Source organism: Ammospiza caudacuta, chromosome 1 (assembly GCF_027887145.1).
Source record: "Ammospiza caudacuta isolate bAmmCau1 chromosome 1, bAmmCau1.pri, whole genome shotgun sequence".
In the NCBI taxonomy this organism is placed as follows: Eukaryota; Metazoa; Chordata; class Aves; order Passeriformes; family Passerellidae; genus Ammospiza; species Ammospiza caudacuta.
Genome location: NC_080593.1, coordinates 7,928,645 through 7,951,900, shown reverse-complemented (window position 1 = coordinate 7,951,900; position 23,256 = coordinate 7,928,645). Strand labels below are relative to the sequence as shown.

Below are 23,256 nucleotides of genomic sequence, written 5' to 3'. Positions count from 1 at the left end.
AGAGCCTGTTTAAAAATCAGACCTAAGCACATCAGGAAAACCATCCTTAGCTACAATGCTGAGGACTTGGAAATGTACCTGGTGAATCATCAGATCTCTGAAAATCAGCTTCTCCAGCAGCTTCAATTTCAATTTCAAAATACCCAAAGTTATCAGGGTCAGTTCACCATCTACACCCTTGCCCCCTTAACAGGAAAGGGAAATTAATCTTTCTCTCTGCATAATGAATGGCTTCTGTCAAAATGTTTTTCTGCACATATTCCCAGACTATTCTTTTGTGCTTTTGTGACCATTATTGTATTTTTTTATTTCTGCTTTTTCTCTCAATAGGCTGTTATGTTTCATCACACACCTATAGTACATTTTCTGTAAGAGAACTGGATGTTCCCCTCCTTAACTATTTTGCCCCTCCATTTTCTTTTTTTTGTCCTTGAATTTCATTTGGGATTGCATACAGAAGACACAAATCCATCATTTATATGTCCAAGGGGACAATATTGGTGGAAGACTCTAGGCTACCTCCACAGTGATGCTTAAAAGGCAAAAGCAAAATTCAGTTCTTTCCCAGACCAAACCCAATATTCAAGTTAATTATTATTATTTGTATTATGGTTTTTTAAATTTAAAAGTGGCACATCCTAAATATTCATTTTCTGTTAAAAATATAACAGGCAAACACTACTAGAAGTGACCTTGTTCACTCAAAATTCAGCAATATCATTCCACAGAATTTCCATTCTGATCACTCCCATATAGACAATAAACAGGAAGTTTTCTGACTCCTAAGTGCTAAGAATTAATTTGAATTTCATGACAAGAGATAGGGATCAGGGAGAAATAAATTAAGAAACACAGTATATCTCCATACCCAGTGGCAGGAGACTGCAGCCCACACTCTCTTTGTTCCAGCAGGTTCAGGTCCCTGGAGCAGTGAAGTCCCAGCAGCAAGTTCAGCAAGGGTGGCCATGCAAACACAAACTTCCTGTCTCTGGCAGCCATGAGGAGCCCATAGTGAGATTTGTGGTGCCAGAAATAATTTCCTAATGGCATACAGTCAAAATAATCTTTTATCAGACATGGCTACACCTATAGGAGCTGCAGCTCTACCTCCACAGTTGCAGTAATTCCTTTCCAAACATTTGCAGCAGCAAAAGAACAGGTATTTTTAATGGCATTAAATGTTGTATGTAGAAAAAGAAGTTAGAAAAAGTGGCATTATCAGAGGCCCACATTTATAGAGCATTAGTTTCTTCCCCTAACAAATATATTGAGTGATAGCAATTTTTTCAGCCTCCCAGAAGAGATCAATGCTTGAAATCTGAAGCCAGACAAATGCAGAAAAATCCAGGTGAAAATGAGGCACAGAGTTGAGAGCAAAGTCATTAATGGCTGCATGATCTAAACACTTTGATGTACTCTGTGTCACTGGGACATGGTCAGGTCACAACCAGACTCAGAAAGTTCCTCATCTCAAAGCTAGCACAACTCCTGGAAGCTCATGACCTGTGGAAGGAAAGTGTCAGTCTCACAGCTCAGAACCATTCCACCTCAGGAGCACTTTGCAGTTGTGGAGATGCTTCCAGCCACACTCCCTGCTCTGCTGGGCCATGCCTGGGTGGGATGAGGCACAGCTCTGGCTCCCAGCACCTGCCACACAACCCTGGCAGCAGCAGATCCCCTCATCCCACAGGCAAAGGAAGCGCAACATTTCCTGAGCAAGAACCTTCCTGTTCCTAAAGCTAATAGAGAGGGATGGAGGGATGGATGCATGGATGATGGATGGATGGATGGATGGATGGATGGATGGATGGATGGATGGATGGATGATGGATGGATGGATCCGTGGATGGATGGATGGATGGATGGATGGATGGATGGATGGATGGATGGACGGACGATGGATGGATGGATGGGTGGATGGATGGACGGACGATGGATGGATGGATGGATGGATGGATGGATGGATGGATGGATGGAATTGTACCATGGATCACAGATGACCTGTGAGATACCAGAACAACCAGAATCAATTGGATGATTGCAATTAAGTTCACCTTCTCTAGTAAGTCACCATTTCTTAATTTATTACAGTCCAGTTTAGACTGACATGATGAAATGCCATGCCAGGAATGTGTCCTTATGAATTCTGAGTCTTGCAGACGCAATCAACACATGGATATCCAGACTTTTGTTCTGGGAATGGGTAAGACATATGAGCTGTCCATCTGCAGAGGAGATGAGAGGCTCCCACCAGTCTCAGGGAAGAAGAGAAATATACACTATTATTAGTGGAATGTTAAAGCAACAGGTCATAATTAGTCAGGAAATATAGAACAAGATGACTAGGACAGGGACAGGGATGTTGAAACTTTATGCACTAAAAATTCAAGTGAAAATCACAAGTTTAGTCTGAGATTTGAGGCAGCAGAGCAGATTGCTCTCACCCACAGTGGCCAGTCCATCTCTGTGTCGTCACAGTGTCACTCACAGCTCAAGACTGCACTTGGAGAGGCACAAACAGGCTAAAGGATGGCTGCTCCTTGGGCTTCAGGATCTCTAAAGGATGGATTTTTCCTTGGGGCTCAGGGTCTCTAAAGGATGGATTTTTCCTTGGGACTCAAGATCTCTAAAGGATGGATTGCTCCTTGGGGCTCAGGTGCAAGCAGACAAGCTGCAGCAAGCAGTAAAATCATCACTTGCCTGCTGATGTGCAATAACTTTCTTTGTGCACTCTCTTAGCCCACGGGAATGTGAGGTAATTTGGCTTAGCTTAGCCTTTACAGGACTTACTGTCTGAGAGCTGCCACTTGTGCCTAAACTTTGTGATTTCTGCTTTACCAGGTAGATGCAAGCTCATTGCAAACATCAGGTGTGCAAGCTGTCCTTGCTTGCAATAAATATGCCAGCATTTTTCCAGCAATGCAGCAAATTCCTGTTCTTTCCAACACAGGAGCTCAGGGTGACTGGGGAATATTGAATATTTCCTGGCGCTCTCAGAGTTACAAGCTCTTTACTGGTTTATTGTCTAAATTTGAAATCACAGCTCTAATCCAGCAGATTTTTGTGCCCAGGAAATCAGATGAACTGAACATAATCATGGAAAACAGTGAACAGATCTGCCCTATGTCTCCAAATAGTTTAGAAGTACTCCTTTTAGCATAGGACATAGCACCAAAAACTGCTCTATTTGATATTAAATCCATAATTTATTATCCCTGGATGCAAACTACTAAATATTTGCAGGCCAAAACCCTGAAATTTAACTTTCTTTAGAGAAAGAATTTTCAACAGTCTTAGAAACCTCACCCTTACTAGCCTTACTTCCAAATGCACCATACTTTAAGCTTGTTTTCCTCTTTGTGGCCAATTCTATGCAAATTTTGTTCCCAAAATACATTTGTGTCCTCAGAGCACACACATTAATAATTTCTTCAGCATTCATTCATAAATCTGTTTCTTTTCATTTTCTTCCTCAAATTTAGTCCTTTGAGCCTCTCAAGACAAGGAAAATTTCCATCTTCCAGGTACCTGAAATTTCTCCAGACTCAGAATTTGGAAGCAGATCTTCTGTAATATAAAGCAATAAAATAAAGCATCCTATGGTGCTCTATTTCTCTCTTAGCAGGAGGACTCCTGCTTTCCATTAAGCAATGATGAATATTTCTTCCTGTTGACTGCTCCAGGAACCCTTCTAAAACCCTGAGGATGCTCTGTCTTATTAAAAGTAGGAAAAATTTCTAGATATGTTACATCAGCTGTGAAGCTCTGCCTAAACTCAGTGCAGATTCACACAGAGCAGAAAGATGAATGGGAGACAATATTTCAATTCTTCTTTCTCAGGAATAAAAACACTGAAACTACAAAAGAGATAAACATCTTCTGAATAGCTTTGGTAGAGGAAAACTGGGTGAGATAACAACAAGAATTAACAACTAGAATAATTATGTTTTTGTGGAAAGTTTTTCTTTTCACTTAGTTGTTTTTGTCCCCCTGTTGACCTCCTGGAATTTTATTCTTATGTATCTCTGGCTAAAGATTTTGGAAATATGCTTGGAGGGGGGGTACTGTAATTCTTTTCCATGTGAACTGATCCACTTTGCATGGATCAGCTTAAATGATTATATAGGTCAGAGAATCCTCAACCATGGGGTTCTAACCCACTCTTGGAAATAAACCCACATACCTGGGTTTAAAACTGCTCCTAGGCCTGTTTAATAATCTATACAAGATGGCAGGACTTCTATAAGGCAGACCCATAAAATCCTGTGTATTTGTGATTAGGAAAGTTTCTGAAAGATGATTTCACCCATCTGGACAGATTGCTACAATTTCCTTATTCTGTTTTAATTTAGCCTAAATTAAATTGTCGTTGCCAAAACTGTCCCTAAAGTCAGGACAACCTTGTCAGTTTAATGTAAACTGAAATTAGAGAGTTTAGAAAGAAATCGGTTTATCTGGAGAACTGCTCAGCTAAGTTTACCTAATTAGCCCAGCACAAACCACATCCCCTCTGTGCCAGAAACTATATCAATACCAACAGAAAGGTAAGTTCTACCAAAATAATTTATTTTTAGTGCATATTACAGAAGATATTCAAATGCATGCAAAAGGGGAACAGGTAGTTGAAAGGGGTCAGAGCTGTTGATCTAATTTCCTAATGAGTCAGGTAGAAATTACTAAAAAACACCCTTTGCTCTCAGAAAAGAGTTCAGCATTCCAAATTCCTTAAATATTTCCTGCATTCTGACAACTGTGACTCTAAAGAGAAAATGAACCTCTTTCCCCACAACAGCTGATCCTTAAAGAGGATGAGAACAAAATTATTTTCAGTTCCCCCATTAACTCAAAGGTCTGTGGTGACTCTCCTGCATTTAATCCACTAATGAACTTCTGGGAACTCCGTTTGCTGACATGCAATGCCACCTCTTGTTTTCCTGCTGGCTTTTGTAAGAGGAGGTTGTTTCTGTAGATTCAGCTGGGGTCTAAAAAAGAGGTGCAGTTTTTAGGAAGAAGTCAGCTCATGGGAGAGGAAATTGAAGGGCTCATGCTCTTGAAACTTGTTCTACCCAGAAGACCAGTTGCCCTAATAAAAGAAATTACTTCTCCCTACAACTCTTGCTTTAACTCTAAGCACAGCACATTTTTGGGGTGTCTGTGGAACTGATACAGTGCAATACAACCTTAATTTAGCATCGTCCTCAAGCACTCAGGGATTTCTGATGCAAGCCCTCCTGAGGGAGTCACTGGGGCCATGGTGACATGCATGACTGGAAAGCAGCAGCGTGCAGCAGATGAAGTGCTGAGCTGGAAAGGCGCAGGAGGAACAATTTCATGACTAAGCAAGACATGCTGAGGACACAGATGATTTCCCTGTTTCTCATACAGCCACATTCTGTGATGCTGCGCAATACACTGAAGCTGAATTTTGCTAAGTGAGCACTACAGTGTTACTTGCTTCACAAATGTTCATCTTTGGGACTTCTGGTACTATTTGAGAAATGCTGAGGGTCAGCACTGCCACTGAGATCACAGATCTGTGTTTTAGACTCTCACAAAAAGAGTCTTTACCTCTCAGTATTTGGGATACATTAGCAATTGCTCCTTAGCTCAGGGGAATAAACCCCTCCTCATGTTCAGCAGCTGTCCCATGAAAACAAATTCACTAGGTTTTGAGAACCTTTCAAAAATCATGGCAGTAAATGCTAGAAAAGAGTGCAAGAGAAAATTAAACAGTGTCTGAAAAGAGTACACACTAAGGCCCAAGGCCATACATTAAACAATGGGCAGGAAATCAAACATTGAAGAGGTTTTCATTAAATGGATGTGAGCACAGGAAGAGGAGTCCTGTGCAAAAAATCCCAAACACAACCACAGTGACATGAAACCATTTAATTAAAGATGCACAAAACACTCAAGGAAATTAGAGTAATGAATACAAGTAAAAATTAATGAAGAGATTCACTAGAGCAACAAAAAGTCCAGCAGTGTTGATATTTTTTGAGTGGTGATTCCTCTGATGCATCTAAAGCAACACTGAAAACCCTCAATCAGCAAACCGAAAGTTTACAGCAGGGTGAGTAATCAGTGGATAAATTAGTTCTGACTAATGTGAATGATCAGCAGCTGAAAGCTTGCACTGCATCAGTGCAACAAAGAGCTTGTGGTACCCTCAGCTCTCCCACAGGAGCCTTGCACAGCTCTGGCACGAGGGACCGTCATCCCTGGGGCACACACAGCCCTGGGGAGGCACTGATTTAGATTGACTGTGTGTTTGGTGACATGTGAAATTCCAGCTCAAATAACCATAAAAATCCTGAGTCCTCAACACATATTAGCACTTTGAAGCAGTGTGAGCTCTGCTGCTTGATCTTTGCTGTATTGAGAAGTAAAAAATAAAAAGAGTTTTAGTGCCGCACAGTTTGGACATTTTGTTGGCTGAATAATTTCTAGCACAATGCCTTTTAGCCCAGGGCTTAGAAAAACCATCAAGAACAGAAAGCTCAAGTAAGATTATAGGATATAACAAGAACACTTCATCTTAACAGCAATGTGGAAACAATATCAGATGGCTTTTATTGCATAACGAAAATCTTCTGAAAAATCTACCCAATACAACCTAGGGATTTAAAAATTAAATGCCACACAGGAGGAGAAGGCAGCTCTCTAACTCCCAGCCATGTGCCACAGCCATGGGTCTGGCTGATTTACTGCTCACATTCAGCTTGCCTTCCCTCTGCTGCTGGGATGAGATACCTGGAGGTTGCTTTGGCAATTTCCCACCATCATCATCACTGTCCTGAGCACCCAATCCACTGCTGTGCACTTGTGCAAAGCTGTCCCCTGCCTCCTCTGCCTCTAACCACACTGACAGAGCACCACTGTCACTGCTTCCCCTCAGCACCCATTCCAGAAAGCTCCACTTCTGCTGTTCCCCTCCTGCACTGCTCAAAAGAGCAGAATTCCCCTCTCCTCTCACAGTGCTGGAATAATTGGTAAGAAATTTGCTGCCTCAGAGCAATCCTGCTACATTAAACCTCTTCCCACGTGTCATCACTTGATTTGGAGGAGTGGCTGCATGAAACCAGTCTGGGCTGTGGGTCAAGTTCTCACAAGTGCTCAGGGCCACATGTACCAGAGGACACAGCTGCTCACAAGCCATTCCCTCACTGGCAACATTGTGAGCTTGAAAATTCAGCACTAGGGATACTGAGGGGAAGAAGCCAACAGGAATTACCTGGCATTGCCTGTGGTAGCCCTTCTTGGGTCATTTTTGCACTCACCATCTGCTGAGGAGCACAGGCCTTCATCCAGGTACTCTTACCACCACCACCACACCCAACCATGCTCACTTTTCCTCAGTTTTCTTTCCAACTCTCCTGTGTTTCATCTGCTGAGGAGCACAGCCCCTCCTCCTGGCACTCTCACCATCACCACCACACCAAACCATGCTCACTTTTCCTCAGTTTTCTTTCCAATTCTCCCATGTTTCCTGTGTTCAGAAAGGACAGGAGAGAGGAGACCCCTCCTGGCTCTGCAGCAGCAGCCAAGAGCTCAGCCTGGGAGATGGGGCTTGGAACAAGGCTGAGAATGAATCCCAGACTTCTCACCAGACAAATGCCACACAGTTAAGGGCAGTTTTACTCCTCCAGGTGAGGCCTCTAAAACATTTTGTGTTTCATTACTCAAATATTCCAATGCATGTTAAACCACTCTGAGCCCATACAGTGCAATGAGCCCTTGAAAGGCACCAGGTGTGTTCCTACATGAAGTGAACTCTTGCTCTGCCTGTTTGTGAGAGGAAACACGGAGAAACTTTATGAACTTTTGTGCTTACAGCTGGGAAATTCTGTCATGTGAGCAGCACTGCTCCTATGGCCTGGAGGTGATTTGTATTTAAAAAAGGAAAATACTCAGTGAGGCCATTCAAACTCAGCTCGGTGTTCTTGATCATTTGAATGTACTGAGCTACTAAATTCTCCTAAAATTTACAACTCAGGTAGTCTGGAGATAATGTTCATACATTCTAGTGGTCCTATAACAGAAAACAAGCTGTCTGATATTCTGAGTTTCTCATCCATAGGCTTTTCTTTGCAAACTGTCTTTTTTATGGAGATAGGCAAAGTTACTACGAAGGACTCTGGGACTGTGTAGAAACACTAAAGCTAAGCAAAAAAAAAGAACCTACAATTCTACAACGATAAAGGAAAAAGAACTGCACTGAATTAGATTTTCCTCCACAGAATATTTGCTGCATAAATGTCGATAGATGCTGCTGCCCTCCTAGTGACAGACCTCTTGATGTCTTCCCTCTGGAAATGAAAAAGTGTTTGGCCCACAGAGGAGGGAGCTGGAAATGTTTAGAGAAATATCATAGACATCTGACACAAGTTGTTTGATATGCAGCAATCAAGGGACTCTCAAAGAAACCTGACTGAACTATCTTAAAATACCTTTAAAGGACAAATTCAGTCCTGTATAACCCATTTGACTGTGATTAATTTTTTAAACAAACACAGTCTAATAACCTTTACCTCATCTGGAGACTCTTTGAAAAGATGTTTAGCCTGCATAATCAAAACTGAGTTCCTGTTACCTAGGTGGAGGCAGAGACCTCTTCACTGGCTCATGCAAAATTTCAATATGTTTAGTTTAAAAAGTGGCCCTTATGTTTTCTCTGCTTCATAGTGCAAGTATACAATCCCATAAAAGTAGGATTTCTGAGATCTAGCCTAAAGCTAGATATAACTTTTATCTTTGCCCAGCCTTTCTAGAAGACTCTTTCAATACTTCAATGCTCAAGATCATGAAAATTTTGTTATTTCCTGCCTAAAAAAATTTATGACCAGATCAGAGCCATCAATTCTTATTCCAACAATATCCTTCATTTAAAAAATCTTTACTGTCTCCAGAGAAGGGCCCATTGACCTGAATAAATGAGAATCAGTGATTGTTGAAGCTGACCAAGAAAAATGCTGCAAATGCCTCAGTCTGACAATGAAACTTTCTCCTAGATAGATATCCTGAGGATGGACAGATTCTCCATTTCCACCATTATCAGCAGAAGGGAGAGCCTAAGTCATGGAAAATTCTAATCTCCTGCTTTGATAAGAGATAAGACCTATTAAGTATAAAAAGCCTCTTTGTCTTTTAGTCAGCACACAAATTTACATTTGGAAACTCTGGAGATTATGTCACTGTGATGTAACAAACATTCTGGTGCTGTCTCTCTCTGGACTTCTCTGAGCTTCAGAGGAAGAAAAGAGAAGTAAGCACTAACTAAGAGATATTTACTAAGTTTTCATCAGAAAGTTCAGCAATGTCAGCAGACAAGCTCTCAAATAACCCATTTGATTAAAAGCTGCCACCAGATTTCTGCACCGAATCTTAGAAATTTGGGGTATCTAAACTGAGGTTAAGAGGCTCAGTTTCCAAATTCCTGGTTGCCCATTTACCCCTTAACCAGCCTCTGCTTCACATTCATGAAAACAAATGGGATAGAAAAATAAAACAGTCACATTTTCTCACTTGTTTGGAAAGTCACAGCCAGCCCATATGAAAGGAGGGAGAAGGAGAGAGGAAAGGCATTCCCTAATGCCCAACATGCATTTTACAACCAGTCCATAAATCATCCTTCTTCTCTTTGCAGCAATGCCCTCAGCAGAACAGAGCACTCCTGGAATGGTTCATTACTTACAAACATTTGATGAAAGTGGATTCAGCTTTTGGTTTATGATCCAACATGCTGGAGGAAGATGAGTTTTCCAGATGAGACACAGGCTGTACACACAAAGCAAACTGCTCCTTTCTGCTTTTCAGTGCTGTCCAAGGTAAAGAAAAACCCAGGAGTGGGCTGCTGCCAAAATGGGCCCCACAGTTATCACTTATCCCTGCTAGACACATTGATCCTTGCACAATTCATCTTCACAGCACTGTGGCAAATAGGAAAAACCTCTGTTACACAGATTCTTTATAATTTTTTTCTTTAAGTTACTTTAAGTCTTGCAGCTTATGAGTCTTTCCCTCAATTATGAGCTATCTCAGCAATCTGCCTTTGAAGCAAGGCTCACCAAACCTTTCTCAAAGGGCCCTGGAGCCTGCTGATTGAGCTGTCTCACTGAAGCCTCACTATTGGTACACCTTTGGAGTGCTTTTAATCATTTTATGAAGTTAGGAAATCCTCATCTATTAAACTGCGGCGGACCACAGAGAAATTTTATGGCTTGTCACCAATCGAGACCAGCTGAAAGGGAAGCAGAACGGTGCTTTCAAATTAAATTACAGTTTTTCAGCTTGGACTGGCACAATCTGTCTTCAGCAAAAGAGGGGGCCTTGTGTGGAACTTTTAGAGCAAATTCAACTCTCTGATTCACACTGCTGCTCCCTGCATTTTGCACTGAGCTGCACAGTTACAAAGGTGACTGTGGCACTCTCAGGCATCCTTCCAGCCCAAGGGCCAGGTGCTATCTGCCATTTCCTATTTGGAAATATCTGCGCTATTTCCAAATTGGAAATCTCCTATTTCCAGGAGAGCTCCAGCTCAGCACACATAGGGAGGGACAGTGAAGGAACATGGTTATAATTTGAGGGATTTCACATGCAGATTTACTGAGTGGGATTAAACTGGTTTTAACCTTGCTCTTAACCTTCACCTTCTCTGCCCAGCGCCATGAGGCACTTTCTGTAACTCATCCAAAAAATGAGAGAGCCACCACAGAGCTGTGCAGTTGCAATGAGCACCCCTGGGAGAGAGGAAATGTTCCCTCATGACCCAACATGAGAGAAGACAGAGGATTTCCTCTCTTCTGCCTCTCTTCTAAGATCAAGTTTGCCCATTGCCTGGAGAAGAACAACTTACTGAGGAACAAATATCTTGCTAATGACTGAATTGTAAAAATAGAACAAAACACCAACAAAAATAACCATTTTGGGAGTGTGTATATGTGCTCTGAATTTACATCCTGTGAATGTGCTGTTACCTTCTCTGAACATTCATGGGAAGAAAATTTCAAACCCCCCTAGATTTAAGTGGTCACAGACAGCGAAGGTGCTCCTGTCCATGGGAAAGAAGATTTTTAAGATCCCTTTCAACCCACAATTCTGTGATTTCCATGATTCTCTTAGAGACCTCTCCAAACATCAAACATACACTTCTATACAACCCTGTAATACAAACACAGTTAATCTAGGCTGAAAGTACACCAAAAAAAGAGAATATATTCTGGTGTAAACTAAATTGTAAAGTGTTTTCTAAGTGACAAAATATACCTTGAATTTTTTATTCACATTTCAAACATATCATAAGGATATTTTTTTTCCTTAGACTGCAGGTGTAACACTACATAGCTAGTTACAAGTTAAGTATTTATAAAATACTTTCTTAGAGACACTAAAAAGGAGATGAGACTGAGAATTATACAGCTTTTCTGTCAGGTGTTTTATAAAGATATCAAATGTTTGCTGAATTCTAAAGAGAAAAAAACATGGAAAAAGTTATCATAGAACCAAAATACAGCAGAAATGGCTTCCAATCTCTTCCCTCTGGAGGCACCAGAACACTTCATAAGAGGAATAAGAGTAGAAGAGACAATTCAGGAAAAAACATCAGACAAAAATGTCCAGTCTTCCAGATTACAAAGAGCCTGCCTTCCTGTCAAGAATGAGCTGCTAGATTAGGCTAAATAGAAGAAAAAGGAAAATATGGAATATTCTGTCTCAGCCACAAAAAATATTTTGCCCCATAGGGAAAAAACAAAAAATTAGAAGAAAAATTCCTTCTATTCCAGTATCAGAGCTGGCTTCCAGTGCTGTGCCTCATGGCTTTCCGCTTTCTTCTTTCTTTTCCTTGTCCTCAGTCTGTTTCTCATCCTCTTGTTTTTAATCTTGCTCCCAGAGTCTGCCTCATTCTTTCCCCCAGAGACAAATTAAACTGAGGACATTGATTGAAAATTCCCATCCAGGCTCTTAATGAGTGTATCATGGCTGTGTCTCCTTTTGGGCAAAGGAAATCTCAGAAAGGTTTTCGTTCACTAAAGCTGCCAGCACAGCCCAGACACCCCACACACACAGAAGGCAGAGAGTCTTTGAAAAAAAGAAAAAAGAAACCTCAGGGACAGCAACCACAAATTACTCCATTTTGCCCATCTTCCTTTCCATATTTGCTTCCCTTTTTTTCCTCAGTGGCCTTTCCCACCTCCTTAGTACGTGACTTTTAACCCAGACACCCTTTCCATCTATCAAATCTTGACACCTATATTCATGCTTCCCCAAGACCAACTTTGTCACTTTACCACATTAGCCAGGTTTCCCTTTTTGTCAACTCTTGGCATTTTTTCCCTCTGCCAACCACTGCTCCCTTTTCCACTTTAGCAGCCAAAGCACAACAGTCTGATAACTGCTCACCCAGTATCATGTATCTCCTTATTATCTGCTACATTATCCTTATCTAATTGCATGCACTTTGGCTCAATCTGACATTTTCAAAACTACAGATGCTTATTAGCTTTTCTTAGCTAAAAGAAAAAATGTGCATTATAGTGATTATCAGTTCCTGGCAGTGCCTGTGAAACATTGTAATGAGAGAGACCTTTAGCCCACCATAAACAAGCACAATCAGGGCCTGTTTTGGTTATTAGCAATGCTCCTACAAATGTTGCCACTGTCAGAATTAATGACAGCACTACTAATTATTAATAATATCATGTTTCTGTCCATGGGTTCTTTTTAGCCCAAAGATTTAGGCCCAAAGCAAAAATTATTTAATTCTGCACCCTTCACAAGGAAGCCATGAACAAAGTGAAGGCCTTGATTCTTTTTGGTGTCCAAGAGATGCAGGTCCTGCCTCACAAAGGTAAATAACTGGCTGAAGGTCATGCAGCAGGTCAGTGACAGACCCAGCAACTGCAAGACTTCCCTAAGAGTTATTCCAGTGCTCCACCACTGATCCATGTCCCCTCAAACAGCAGGTATCCGAATGTGCCCAAAAATCAGTGAGAATTGCCCACTCCTTGAAGAAACCTGTGTCAATCTCACCATCCTCAAACACAGAGAGTTATACAAGGCAAGTACAATAAAAGGGGTTACTGTGATCCTAAACCTTGGCTATGTCAGTTTTAATTAATTACTCTTGTTTGGAATGACTCACTGTATGTGTTCTGACAAGTGTTTGTGCTGCAGTTCATAACAGAACAAAGGAGCTGCTTCAACAGCTCCCACTTTATCAGAGACACCATTGTGAAGCACTATAATACCTTCAGTGTTTTCTCCATGTGTCTCCTCTTGTATCTGGCATTACACCAAAGAAATATTTAAAAAGAAGAAGAAAAGAAAAAAAAATGAAAAAGAAGTTAATATAGAGTAGGCAGAGGAACTGTATCAATACAGTGCAGAGATTCAATATGCCTAGCAGGAAGAGTAGTAGAAGTGAAAATCTTTGGTTCACTTTATTTATGTGTCTATGGCAACATGGTTGTTGATTTCTACAGCTTCCCTGAGAACAAAGTAATAGAAGTTCAGTCTTTTAAATATTGCTTTTCTTTTCTAGCACCCAGATGAAATAGAAGTACAAAAACAAATTCAAAACCAAATCATATTTAATAGAGGTTATACAGAAACATGAGGAAAGATTAAGCAATAAATTACAAACAAAGATAGGATTCTGCAGTCACATGAAACATAATCCCACAAGCAATCTGTGCAAATCTCAGAGCTGTGTATGCAATAAACTTATCTTGGGACAATCAGTCTCTTATGCAAGAGGTCAAACTCTATTTAAAGCAGATCCCAACATCCCCTTTGCTCTCTACTCAAGTCTGCCCGTGCTTTCCCATGAAACACAAGACAGCCCAACCTATCCTGAGAGGAGGGCAGGGACCAGGCAGGAGCTGAACTTTGCAGTGCCAGAGGGAGCATCCCTGGGAAGTGGCTGGACTGGAGCCATCTGGGTTTGCTGGGCACCATCCTTAGGAGCCAGGGCAGGGAGATAAGACTGCCAGCAGCCCCCTGTTAGACAGGGAGGAAGAACTGACTCATGGCTTCCCAGCAGTGCAAAAAAAACCCCCAGAATTCTTCTCCATGAGGTAGAGCTGAGGGATGGGAGAGAGGAAGAGATGAGCTGTGCTTGCTGCCCCGATGGTTCATAAGATATTCAGAAGTTTTGGGAGCAAACTGGAAGAGCCCTCCAGCCCAGAGCCACCTCCAACAGCACCCTACCAGCCAGCAGCAGCAGCTGCCACAGGATTCCTTTTCTGTGACCCTGCTACAAGAGTAAGTGTCTGTTTTGCTGCTGTTAGCAGGTCATACTTTTTCTTTTGCCTAAAGCTGGCCTTATAAATAAAAGTCTTTTAAAATCCCCTTAGCCAGAGGCACTGCAGGACACTTGAATTCTTCCTTGCAGACACAAACCGTACAGACTGGGCTCTGCACACCACTGCTCATACCCTTGAGAAGGGACAGCAGCCAGAACCAAGCCTCCTGCTGCTGGGCTGCTCCTTCTGGCCCTGCCAGAACAGGAGGAAAGCAGCAGGCACAGGGACCCTGAGCAAACCTCCTGCAGGCTCTGCTCACCAAGTGCCTTCAGATCTTCAGGGCTTGGAGACTGCAGCAACATCTGTAATTGCTCAGTCTGCATGGGTTTCACTTCTCCTCTGACCAAAATGCCTCAGCTACGTTCTTTCACAGGGAGTTGGAGCTTATTTTAATGGAGAATAAGGAACACAAGCATGCTTTTGTCATAAACACTTTAAAATCAATGACTGTGGTATAACTGGAGCTGAGGTTACCAAGCATTTCCCACTGCTGCATTTCCATTTCATGTAGCTCTGTATATCCAAAAGAGAAAGCCTGGGGAGAAATTTGCATTTGCTTTTGAGTTCTGCCTAGACTGAAATCTGCTTGAAATGCTGAAGTAGATGCTATTGACAAATACTGAAAAGAAATATAAAAAGCCCCAAACCACCCCCTCCCTGAAATACTACAATGAAAGCATTAAGATACTCCTGTCCTTCCTTTTGCATGCTTTAAATCTCCTTTTGCTCAAAGCAAACTCCAAAGCCTTGAAGAGCTGGAAAACTGTCAGAAATGAGTGCTAGATACAACAAAGACTTAAATGTGCCAGACTTCACAATTAGCTTTACACCTGTAAGAATATCCATGGTGATAACTTGAACAATTTTTAGTGTTAAAACCCCTGGGGCCCAAAACCAGAAACTGCAATAGCTCACAGGGCTGAGCCACAGCAGACCATTGCTGCCATAGAGCTGACATGAACTGTCTGTGTGCCACCTCAGCCCCCAATTTTCCATCTGCAAAGTGAATATAGTAGCAATAATAATAATAATAATAATAATAATAATAATAATAATAAAAACAGTTTTAACAGGCACAGAGACTGCAACTCCTGGAAGAATCTATGTAATAGCTGAGCTCAAACTTATAAGCACCTTGGTTTAGAGTAAAATAATTTACACCTTGTAAGTGATAAACAATTTAAAAACATTCCATTTTCCTCAGTAGAGAGTCACAAAATTGATCTTTTTCTAATTACCTCACACACTTCAGTACCTCTGTGTAAACTTAAATATTTTCAGAGTGAATGAGGACCAGACCCCTCTCTACCTCTCCCTCTGCCTCCGTAGTGCAAGTTCTCTGAGGCTTAAAAACTGTATTAATCTTTGCTGTAATCTTTGGGAAGACTTTCAAGTACTGTTTTGACAAAATAAACAATGAAATATCTCTAAATTAAAGTGCTTAAAAAATAAGATGCAATTAAAACTCTGGTTGCATGTGGAAAATTTATGTTCCCAAACACTCTACAGGTGGAAATATTGTGAAGGACTTCTCTTTCCAGCACAGAGAAACCACTGCCCATTCCCCTTCAGAACACTTTCCTGGACTGTCCCACCACATTCTCCCTCTGTTCCCTCCTGCTCTGTGCTGCAAAACATCCATGAGCCAATATTCATTCCCATTCTCTTTTATAAAGTGGCAGTAAAAATTATGGCACAGTGGTCTATTCCTATAGATGAATGAACTCAAAATATGCTTTAACTCTGTTAGCTCACCCACATTGAATCTTAGCAGTACCAAACACCCACAATTTAATGGATACATACAATATTTTCAAAGGTGCATATATCAGTAGAAAAAAACTAATCCAAAATGAGTATTTGTGCAACTAAATAGGAAATATATTTCAGTATCTATTTTTGTGTTTGACCACAAATGTTTGGAAACGCCTTGAAATGACAAACCTAAATTTTCTGCATGTACTTTTGAAAAAACACACTGTATCACAACCAATGGGTGAAAATCAGTGAGTGAAAGAGGCTTTTGGGAAAAAAAAAATTCGCTTTTTTTCTTTCCTTTGGGAGAACAGAGAAAAACATTCCCTTACAAGGAAGGTTTATTTCTTCCCTCCTTCCTCCATGTACTTAAAACTATTGCTGAACCCTTTCTTATGTGCTTTGAAAACAAATATTTCCACCAGAAGGTGAAAAAGAGAGTTACAAAACTGCCACCGGTTCCAGCAGACCCAGAGAAAGCAGGAAGGAGTTGAAGAACCCCCACGTGTAGGTGTGAGTGTGTAAACAAGGGGGTGGTTGATGTTTCCCTGCAAAATCCAGGAAAAGCCAAGTGCTCCATAGGAGCAGTGTGATCACCACACGCTGCCACCCCTTGGTCACGGGATGAAAATGCTCACACCTCACAGCAACGTGCTGGGAATCGGGCAAAAATCCCCCAAAAATCAACCTGCACTTAGTGAACTGTAACGGGAGGCTTTGCTGCACCAGGACAAGCCTAAATATATTAGCCCAAAATAAAGTAAAGCTTTTTATTTTATGGGACAAAATTTTCTGGCTCTCAAAGAGCATTTTCCAAGCTGGGGTACCCACACTAAGGACTCCCTTCAGTCTGGCCTTTGCTGAAACAAAAATACATAAATAGGTGGAGAACAGCACGTACTCACAGATTTATATTTATTTTTCCCACCTCCTATGTCTTTAAAACCCCTTGGAAACCAACTTGAGCTGCTCCAGCCCTGGGCTCAGTCTCTGCTTTCTGCACTGGAGCTCCCAGCTCAGAAAGAGAAATAACATGAGCCGAGTACTCCACGTGAAGCATCCCAACCTATGGCACAGTTCACCACTATTAGAGAAATGATTCAGCCTCTTCACACAGTTATTTCTGAATACTTAAAAATACATTTGCTCTGGTAGATTTTTTAGTGTGTGCATCATCACCACGGCTGGGGAAGACTGCAGAAACAGAGGCGGATTTTAAACTGGCAGCAAATATCATAAGTTTGTTTAATTATAGATATAGCCATAAAGTGAAGTGTAAAAAGTGTATCACTTGCAGATCAGTGTCCAATATTCAGAAATCATAAAATATATGATGAGCTTCTGTGCAAATAGAACCTACGATTTTAATAAGGTTTGTAGCTATTCCTTTTGAAGGAAGTAAGCAGCAATTTTTATTCCTTTCAAAAGGTGAGCTTACAGAATGTCAGCAGGGCCTAACTATTTCCATGGAAATATCCATTCCCACTCTCTGCATCTTAATGGCTGGAGGATAACTGAGTTCAGCTCAAAGAACTCACCAACAAGATTCCAGGAGAATCTTACAGACTTAAGAATAGGAGATTCTTGCAGAGTTAAACAGTTGGTTTTGCCCATACACACAGCACTACAGATCTATAGATAGACTTCTGATACAGTTCAAGCTGTTATAGTTTACAACAAAGTCAGGGTTTCTGCAGCCCCACAAACTCTTCCATAAAATCATTTCCTTCATCTCTTTAGGAGAAAAACAGCCCAATTTTGAAATGCCTGTTGCCTGAATCTCAGGCCTCAATATTTCTGAAGGTTCTGTCCCTGACACAAATTTCTAGGAGGCAATATCTCCTCCTGTTAGACAAATAATGAACTAAATATTAACACTTTCAATTAAATGTAACAGCAAGTCTGATGTACCAAATTACATTTTTTTCTTTTTTTTTTTACACTAATGACTTTGATTCTCACTTTTTCAGATTCACTCTGTTAACAAAGAATATTTGATTTACTAAATCCTTAATTTAATCAAGCACAAAACACAGTTTTACTGAGGCATGTCAAAACAATCTGTATTTATATCTGAATGTAAACCATCTCAAAAGGTAAATAAGTCTGAATAATCAATTGCAGAATTAATAAAGTATAATATATGGCCAAATGTGATTTTAAACAAATGGAAAAAAGAAAGAAATATTCAGAAGTCAGTTTTTGAAACAATATTGAGAGGAATTAAAGCTTTTGCACTTTGGGACTGGCTTTTTTTTTTATATGCTTAAGTCTCCAATTAAAGCCAAAAAGAGTTTTGGCTAAGTAATGAACCTGTAAGAATGCAGCATGTGGCTTTTCATACAAAAAAAATGTTATGATATTTCACTGGAGGATTCAATATTTTTAACAGATAACTTAACAATTCACTTTAAAAAGTACTTCTGTGAGTGACTTATAAAATGGATCAATATTCCACGTTATAGGGAAGTGTTGAATTTTTTATGCACCTGATTAATGCATTGTTATCATCCCAGTAATTAAAAGGAGCAGCATTACACACAATCAGCATGATACATCTTACTCAGCACCTCCTGGCAGTTGCCTGCAAAAATTAAACTCATTAATCACTGTGATGCCAAGAAAGAAGCCTGGAAAAGATGAAGAAGCTCTATTTTATGGGAAAACAGTTCTCAAGTCAACATGTAGGAGAAAATCCCTTCCACTCTATAATATGCAAAGCATTTCTCTCATCAGTCTAAAAGGCAAACCAATCAAAATTACCATTTCAAAGGTAACCTCATCAATCTAAAAAAGAGAATTATGCTAACAAAATTGTATAACCTGCTATACCATCACACTAAGCTGAATGAAGAGTTCTCAGAGATGTTTCCTCATCTAAATAAATGTAGTAAAAAGCTAATTTTATAACAAGGTAAATATGTATTCTGAATTTCGTTTAAAGCTGTTGCAATAACTTTAATATCAATGATGCCTCAGAGCCAACTAGGAAGTGTTTTTCAGGGGTCATTTATACAGAACCTAGTTTCTTTATTAGTCCTCTTGTAAATAACATTAATGTCTCATCAGATGAACAATTAATATGAACATTTTGCAAGACTTAATTCAGGTTTTGTCCAATAGTTTGGTCTACTATATATGTTTTCTTATATACCTGCCATGAGTTGAGTTATAGTAAAAACTTTAAAATTCTAAAAATCATAGTAAAAATTTTAAAATTCAAAAGAATGCTGTGACCTCTACTTTTATGTTAAAAAACAATGTTCTCAAGTGTGTCTCAATGGTGCCTGTAGGTCAGCAGTTGTCATATAAAATCATTAGTGGTTTTGATTTTAATTTTCTTCGGGAGTTACCACCCCCTTTTAACTCTTTACAGATTTCAAGCAGTATTTTTCCATCAGTAGTACTTCCAGTGGACAGAATGCTTACTTATTATACTGTGACCTTCAAAGGCAACATCCTGTCTTTCCCTCTGTTTTGTTCTGCATTGAGCTCTGTGCTGGCGCTTAAAAATACAGCACACATATTTCAGTAGGAAAAGTCATCATCACTAACCCATAAAATACACTCAGTTCTTTCCCTTTTATTAATCACATGACAAAGTTAGGAACAGAACAGTCTCATTCTCAGGTTTGTTTTGATATTTCCAAGTGTGGGAAGGGAGAAAACCCTTTGTTTCTATATGTTTAAGTTCTAGATTCTCCTAACACATTGATGTCAAAAGATGAAAGAAAAGATGAAAGACAATGTGAATGCCCCAGTTGTGCAAGACAGAAAACAGAAGTCTAATCTTAGGAAAGAGTTTCCAGTGCTGCCCTTCCCCATGATGAGCAATAGCACGTACTCCTGGCACCCTGCACAATCAGACCACCCTCCCTGGACCTGTCCCATGCTCTTTGCCAGCTCTCTGCCTCACTTTCCCCCTTCCCTCAAGGCTCTCATGCCCAGGGATGCATTTGCTCATCCTGAGCGAGCCTGACTGCTGCCACTCTGTCTCTGCTGCTGTCGCCACAGACAAGGGCGAGATGTCACTGTCAGCTCGCCCCAGCACGGTCCTGGGAGTGTTTGGAGAGCAAACAGCTCCTCCTGACACGGGATAGGAGGGTTTGGCACCCCAGACTGCTCCTCCTAACCCAGGACAGGAGGGGTTCGGCACCGCGGACAGCTCCTTCTGACCCGAGACAAGAGGGGTTCGGCACCCCATACTCCTTCCGACCCGAGACAGGAGGGGCTCGGCATCCCATACTCCTTCTGACGCAGACAGGAGTGGTTTGGTATCCTGGACAGCTCCTTCGGATCCGAGACAGGAGGTTCTGGGCACCTCAGAGAGCTCCTTCTGACCCGGGACAGAGGGGTTCGGCGCCCCAGACAGATCCTTCTGACCCGGGACAGGAGGGGTTCCATCTCGGACAGCTCCTTTCGATCCAGACGGGAGGGGATCGGCACCCTGGACAGATCCTCCTGACCTGGGACAGGAGGGGTTCAGAACCTTGGACAGCTTCTCCTGACCCGGGACAGGAGGGGATCGGCACTGCAGACAGCTTCTCCTGACCCGGGACAGGAGGGGATCGGCACTGCAGACAGCTTCTCCTGACCCGGGACAGGAGGGGTTCGGAACGTCGGACAGCTCCTTCTAACCCGGGACAAGAGGGTTTGGTATCTCGGACAGCTCCTTCTGACCCAGAAGGAGTCAGGGGCTCGGCACCCCGGACAGCCGCCCCGGTACCATCCCGCTCCACCCCGGTTCAGCACCGCGGACACTTCCCGCCTCCCGGGCCCCGCGGGCCGGACCCCGCTCCCTGAAACACGCAATTTAAAGACATTCCCACTGGTTTGTCACGACTTCATCCTCACGACCTGAACGACCCTCTGCTAGAGACCACCAGCTCAGATTTCCCAGTCTCTGCTGAAGGACTCTCCTGTGAACTGCCGAGCCACTTTCTAGGACAGGTTGCCCCTTTTAGAAACAATCACACTAAGTGTCCACGTGCGTTAAAGTGTCACCCCAAATCCCTGATTCTGGGCACGCTTTTTTGCATTTCGTTGCAGAAGACGCCAGGGAGGCACAGACAGCAGCGTCCCTCAACCGTGCCCAGCAGTCACTGGGAACCCACACAACTCTGAGGGGATGAGGGAAGAAAAGAAAGGGAAAAAAAAAAAAAAGAAAGAGAGAAAAACTTTCCTTACAGAAGTTAAAGGATATTATTATTATTATTATTACTCTGGAGCCTGTCAGCAGAAATCCCTCGCACATGATAAACTGCAGGCTTTCCTCTGCTTCCGCACTCAGCGCTTCTGGTGACCAGAGAAGCGGCTCCAGACATCTGCTGTCTGCAAGTCCAGGAAAGCGGAATTAAAACAATGAGGAAAATGTGCCTGAGCCCAGCCCTGGAGGTGGCACTCCGCTGGCTCGCAGCGACATCTAGAGCCCAGTACAAGGCCGGGAAGGGCCCCGTGTCCCCAGCCACACCGGGAGAGAGTCACCAGCGGGTACGGGCGCCCGGGGAAGGGCCTGGTGTCCTCCCGCACCTGGCCGGGGCCAAGGGGCAGCAGTGCCAAGATCGTGAGCGAGTCACAGGAAGAGTCAATTCAGGTCCCTGCCACTGCTGTCCCCCGGGGCTGTCAGCATTCACTCACCTCGGGGAGAGGTTTAGGTCGATTGGCCCCATCGCTGACAGAAGTGCACTTGCTCTGTGGACCACAAAAGTCTTTACAAAGGGACGGGAGAAGGGACAGGGATTTAAAAGATAAACCGAGGGCATTTCCCTGCATACACAACTCTCTCCTCGGAGCGAAGCAGCCCTGCTGTTGTGGCTTGAAGCTGTGCCTTGCTTGGGAAGGCTCCCAGAGCCAAAGCTAAACCCTGCTGCAAAGCTAATGCGTCCCACTCGGGCAAGAAGTATTTTTAACAGGCACAAACATTATTCCCAGCTGCAGCCATTTGCTTCCCCTTGTGTGTGCTTCCACAGAGGCAAAACACACTCAAATCCCTCTGCAAACCTAACACCAGCCTGCCATGCGGAGCCACACGTTTTGATCTATCACTGGTCCTTGTTCTCTCAGCCTGTCCCCCTCCTCGCCACCCCAAAAGAACCAGGAGGAATGGACCCGGACTAGTTTAACTCCATCACAGCAGCAGGCAGCGGCCTGGATTAGTCACTCGTTACTAAGGCGATATGCAGATGCACCCTTTGAAGGAGAGGAAGGTGCGCGGCTGAAGTTTTCGGCTTCCCCGCGGGAGCCCGCCCGGGGACAGCGGGGAGGGGGCACAGAGAGACCCCGAAACGGCAGCTCAGGGGTTAAAAAGTTTCCCTGCTGCCAGCTTAGGAGGAGGCTGACAGGAAGGCGAGGAGGGAGGGACAAGGTGAAGACTTCTGCCCCGGGAGAGTGTTAAAGGGTAAAGCACGGAATAAAAATTCTAAATTTTTTTTTTTTTAATTTAAAAATGGAAAAGGGGATGGGGAGGCTTGTCGCCTAGCTTGGGGGCAGCAGGACTGGGCTGGCACCTGGCGTTTCCCAAGGCGCTGACCCCGCGCCCCCAGCCCCGTTCCCGGGAGCGCAGAGCCGCGCAGGGAGCTCGGTACCGGGAGAGCTGCGGGGCCAGCGGGTCCCGGCTCCGCTCGGCTCCCGGCGGGCTCCGTCCCGCACCATCCCCGGCACTCCAGGGCAAGAGGAGCAGCGCAAACACCCGCCTGGAAAGACGGGCGGACAAAGCGCAAGAAATCGCTGCCAGCTTAGAGGGGCACACAGCCATCCCGCAGGACAGGGGGCGGGGAGGGGGGGGCACCCAAAACCCAACCCAAAACCCAACCCAGCCCCACGCGAGCCACAGCGGCGCTTACATCCTCCTCCTCGCAGTCACTTCGCGACTGGTACTGGAAGCGGGGCCGGGCGCCTTCCTGTTGCAATGGACGCGGGGTCTTGCCGGCAGCGCCGTCCTCCTCGCTGCTCTGGGCGCCCAGGAGGTGACTCGCTTCGGGGGGAACGGGGAACGAGCGGGAGGTGTTGATCTTCCCGCTGAACCGCTGGTACAGCGAAGCCATGAAGTCAATCCGCGGGAAGCGAGGGAGAGGGAGGGCAAGAGAGCCGCTTCGTTTTTTTTTTCTTCCCCTCCTCTCTTCTTTTTTGGCTACAGCATGCTACACATGCGGGTGAGGATCAGTCCCACATCAGTGGGAGGGAGAGAGAGGGATGCTGC

At 43.1% G+C, this 23,256-nt stretch overlaps 1 protein-coding gene across 2 annotated transcripts in view; it reads right to left on the bottom strand.

Annotated features, from left to right (window-relative positions):
- The window catches only part of DPP6 (dipeptidyl peptidase like 6), a 517,007-nt gene that overhangs the window by 407,397 nt on the left and 86,354 nt on the right, over positions 1–23,256 (bottom strand). The window contains exon 1 of one of the 2 annotated variants that reach the window (XM_058820930.1): positions 22,901–23,101. The exons of the other annotated variant lie outside the window; for it this stretch is intronic. Coding sequence (XP_058676913.1) covers positions 22,901–23,101 — 201 coding nt within the window. Of the gene's footprint in view, positions 1–22,900; positions 23,102–23,256 lie in introns of those variants that run through there. 2 annotated transcript variants of the gene reach the window in all.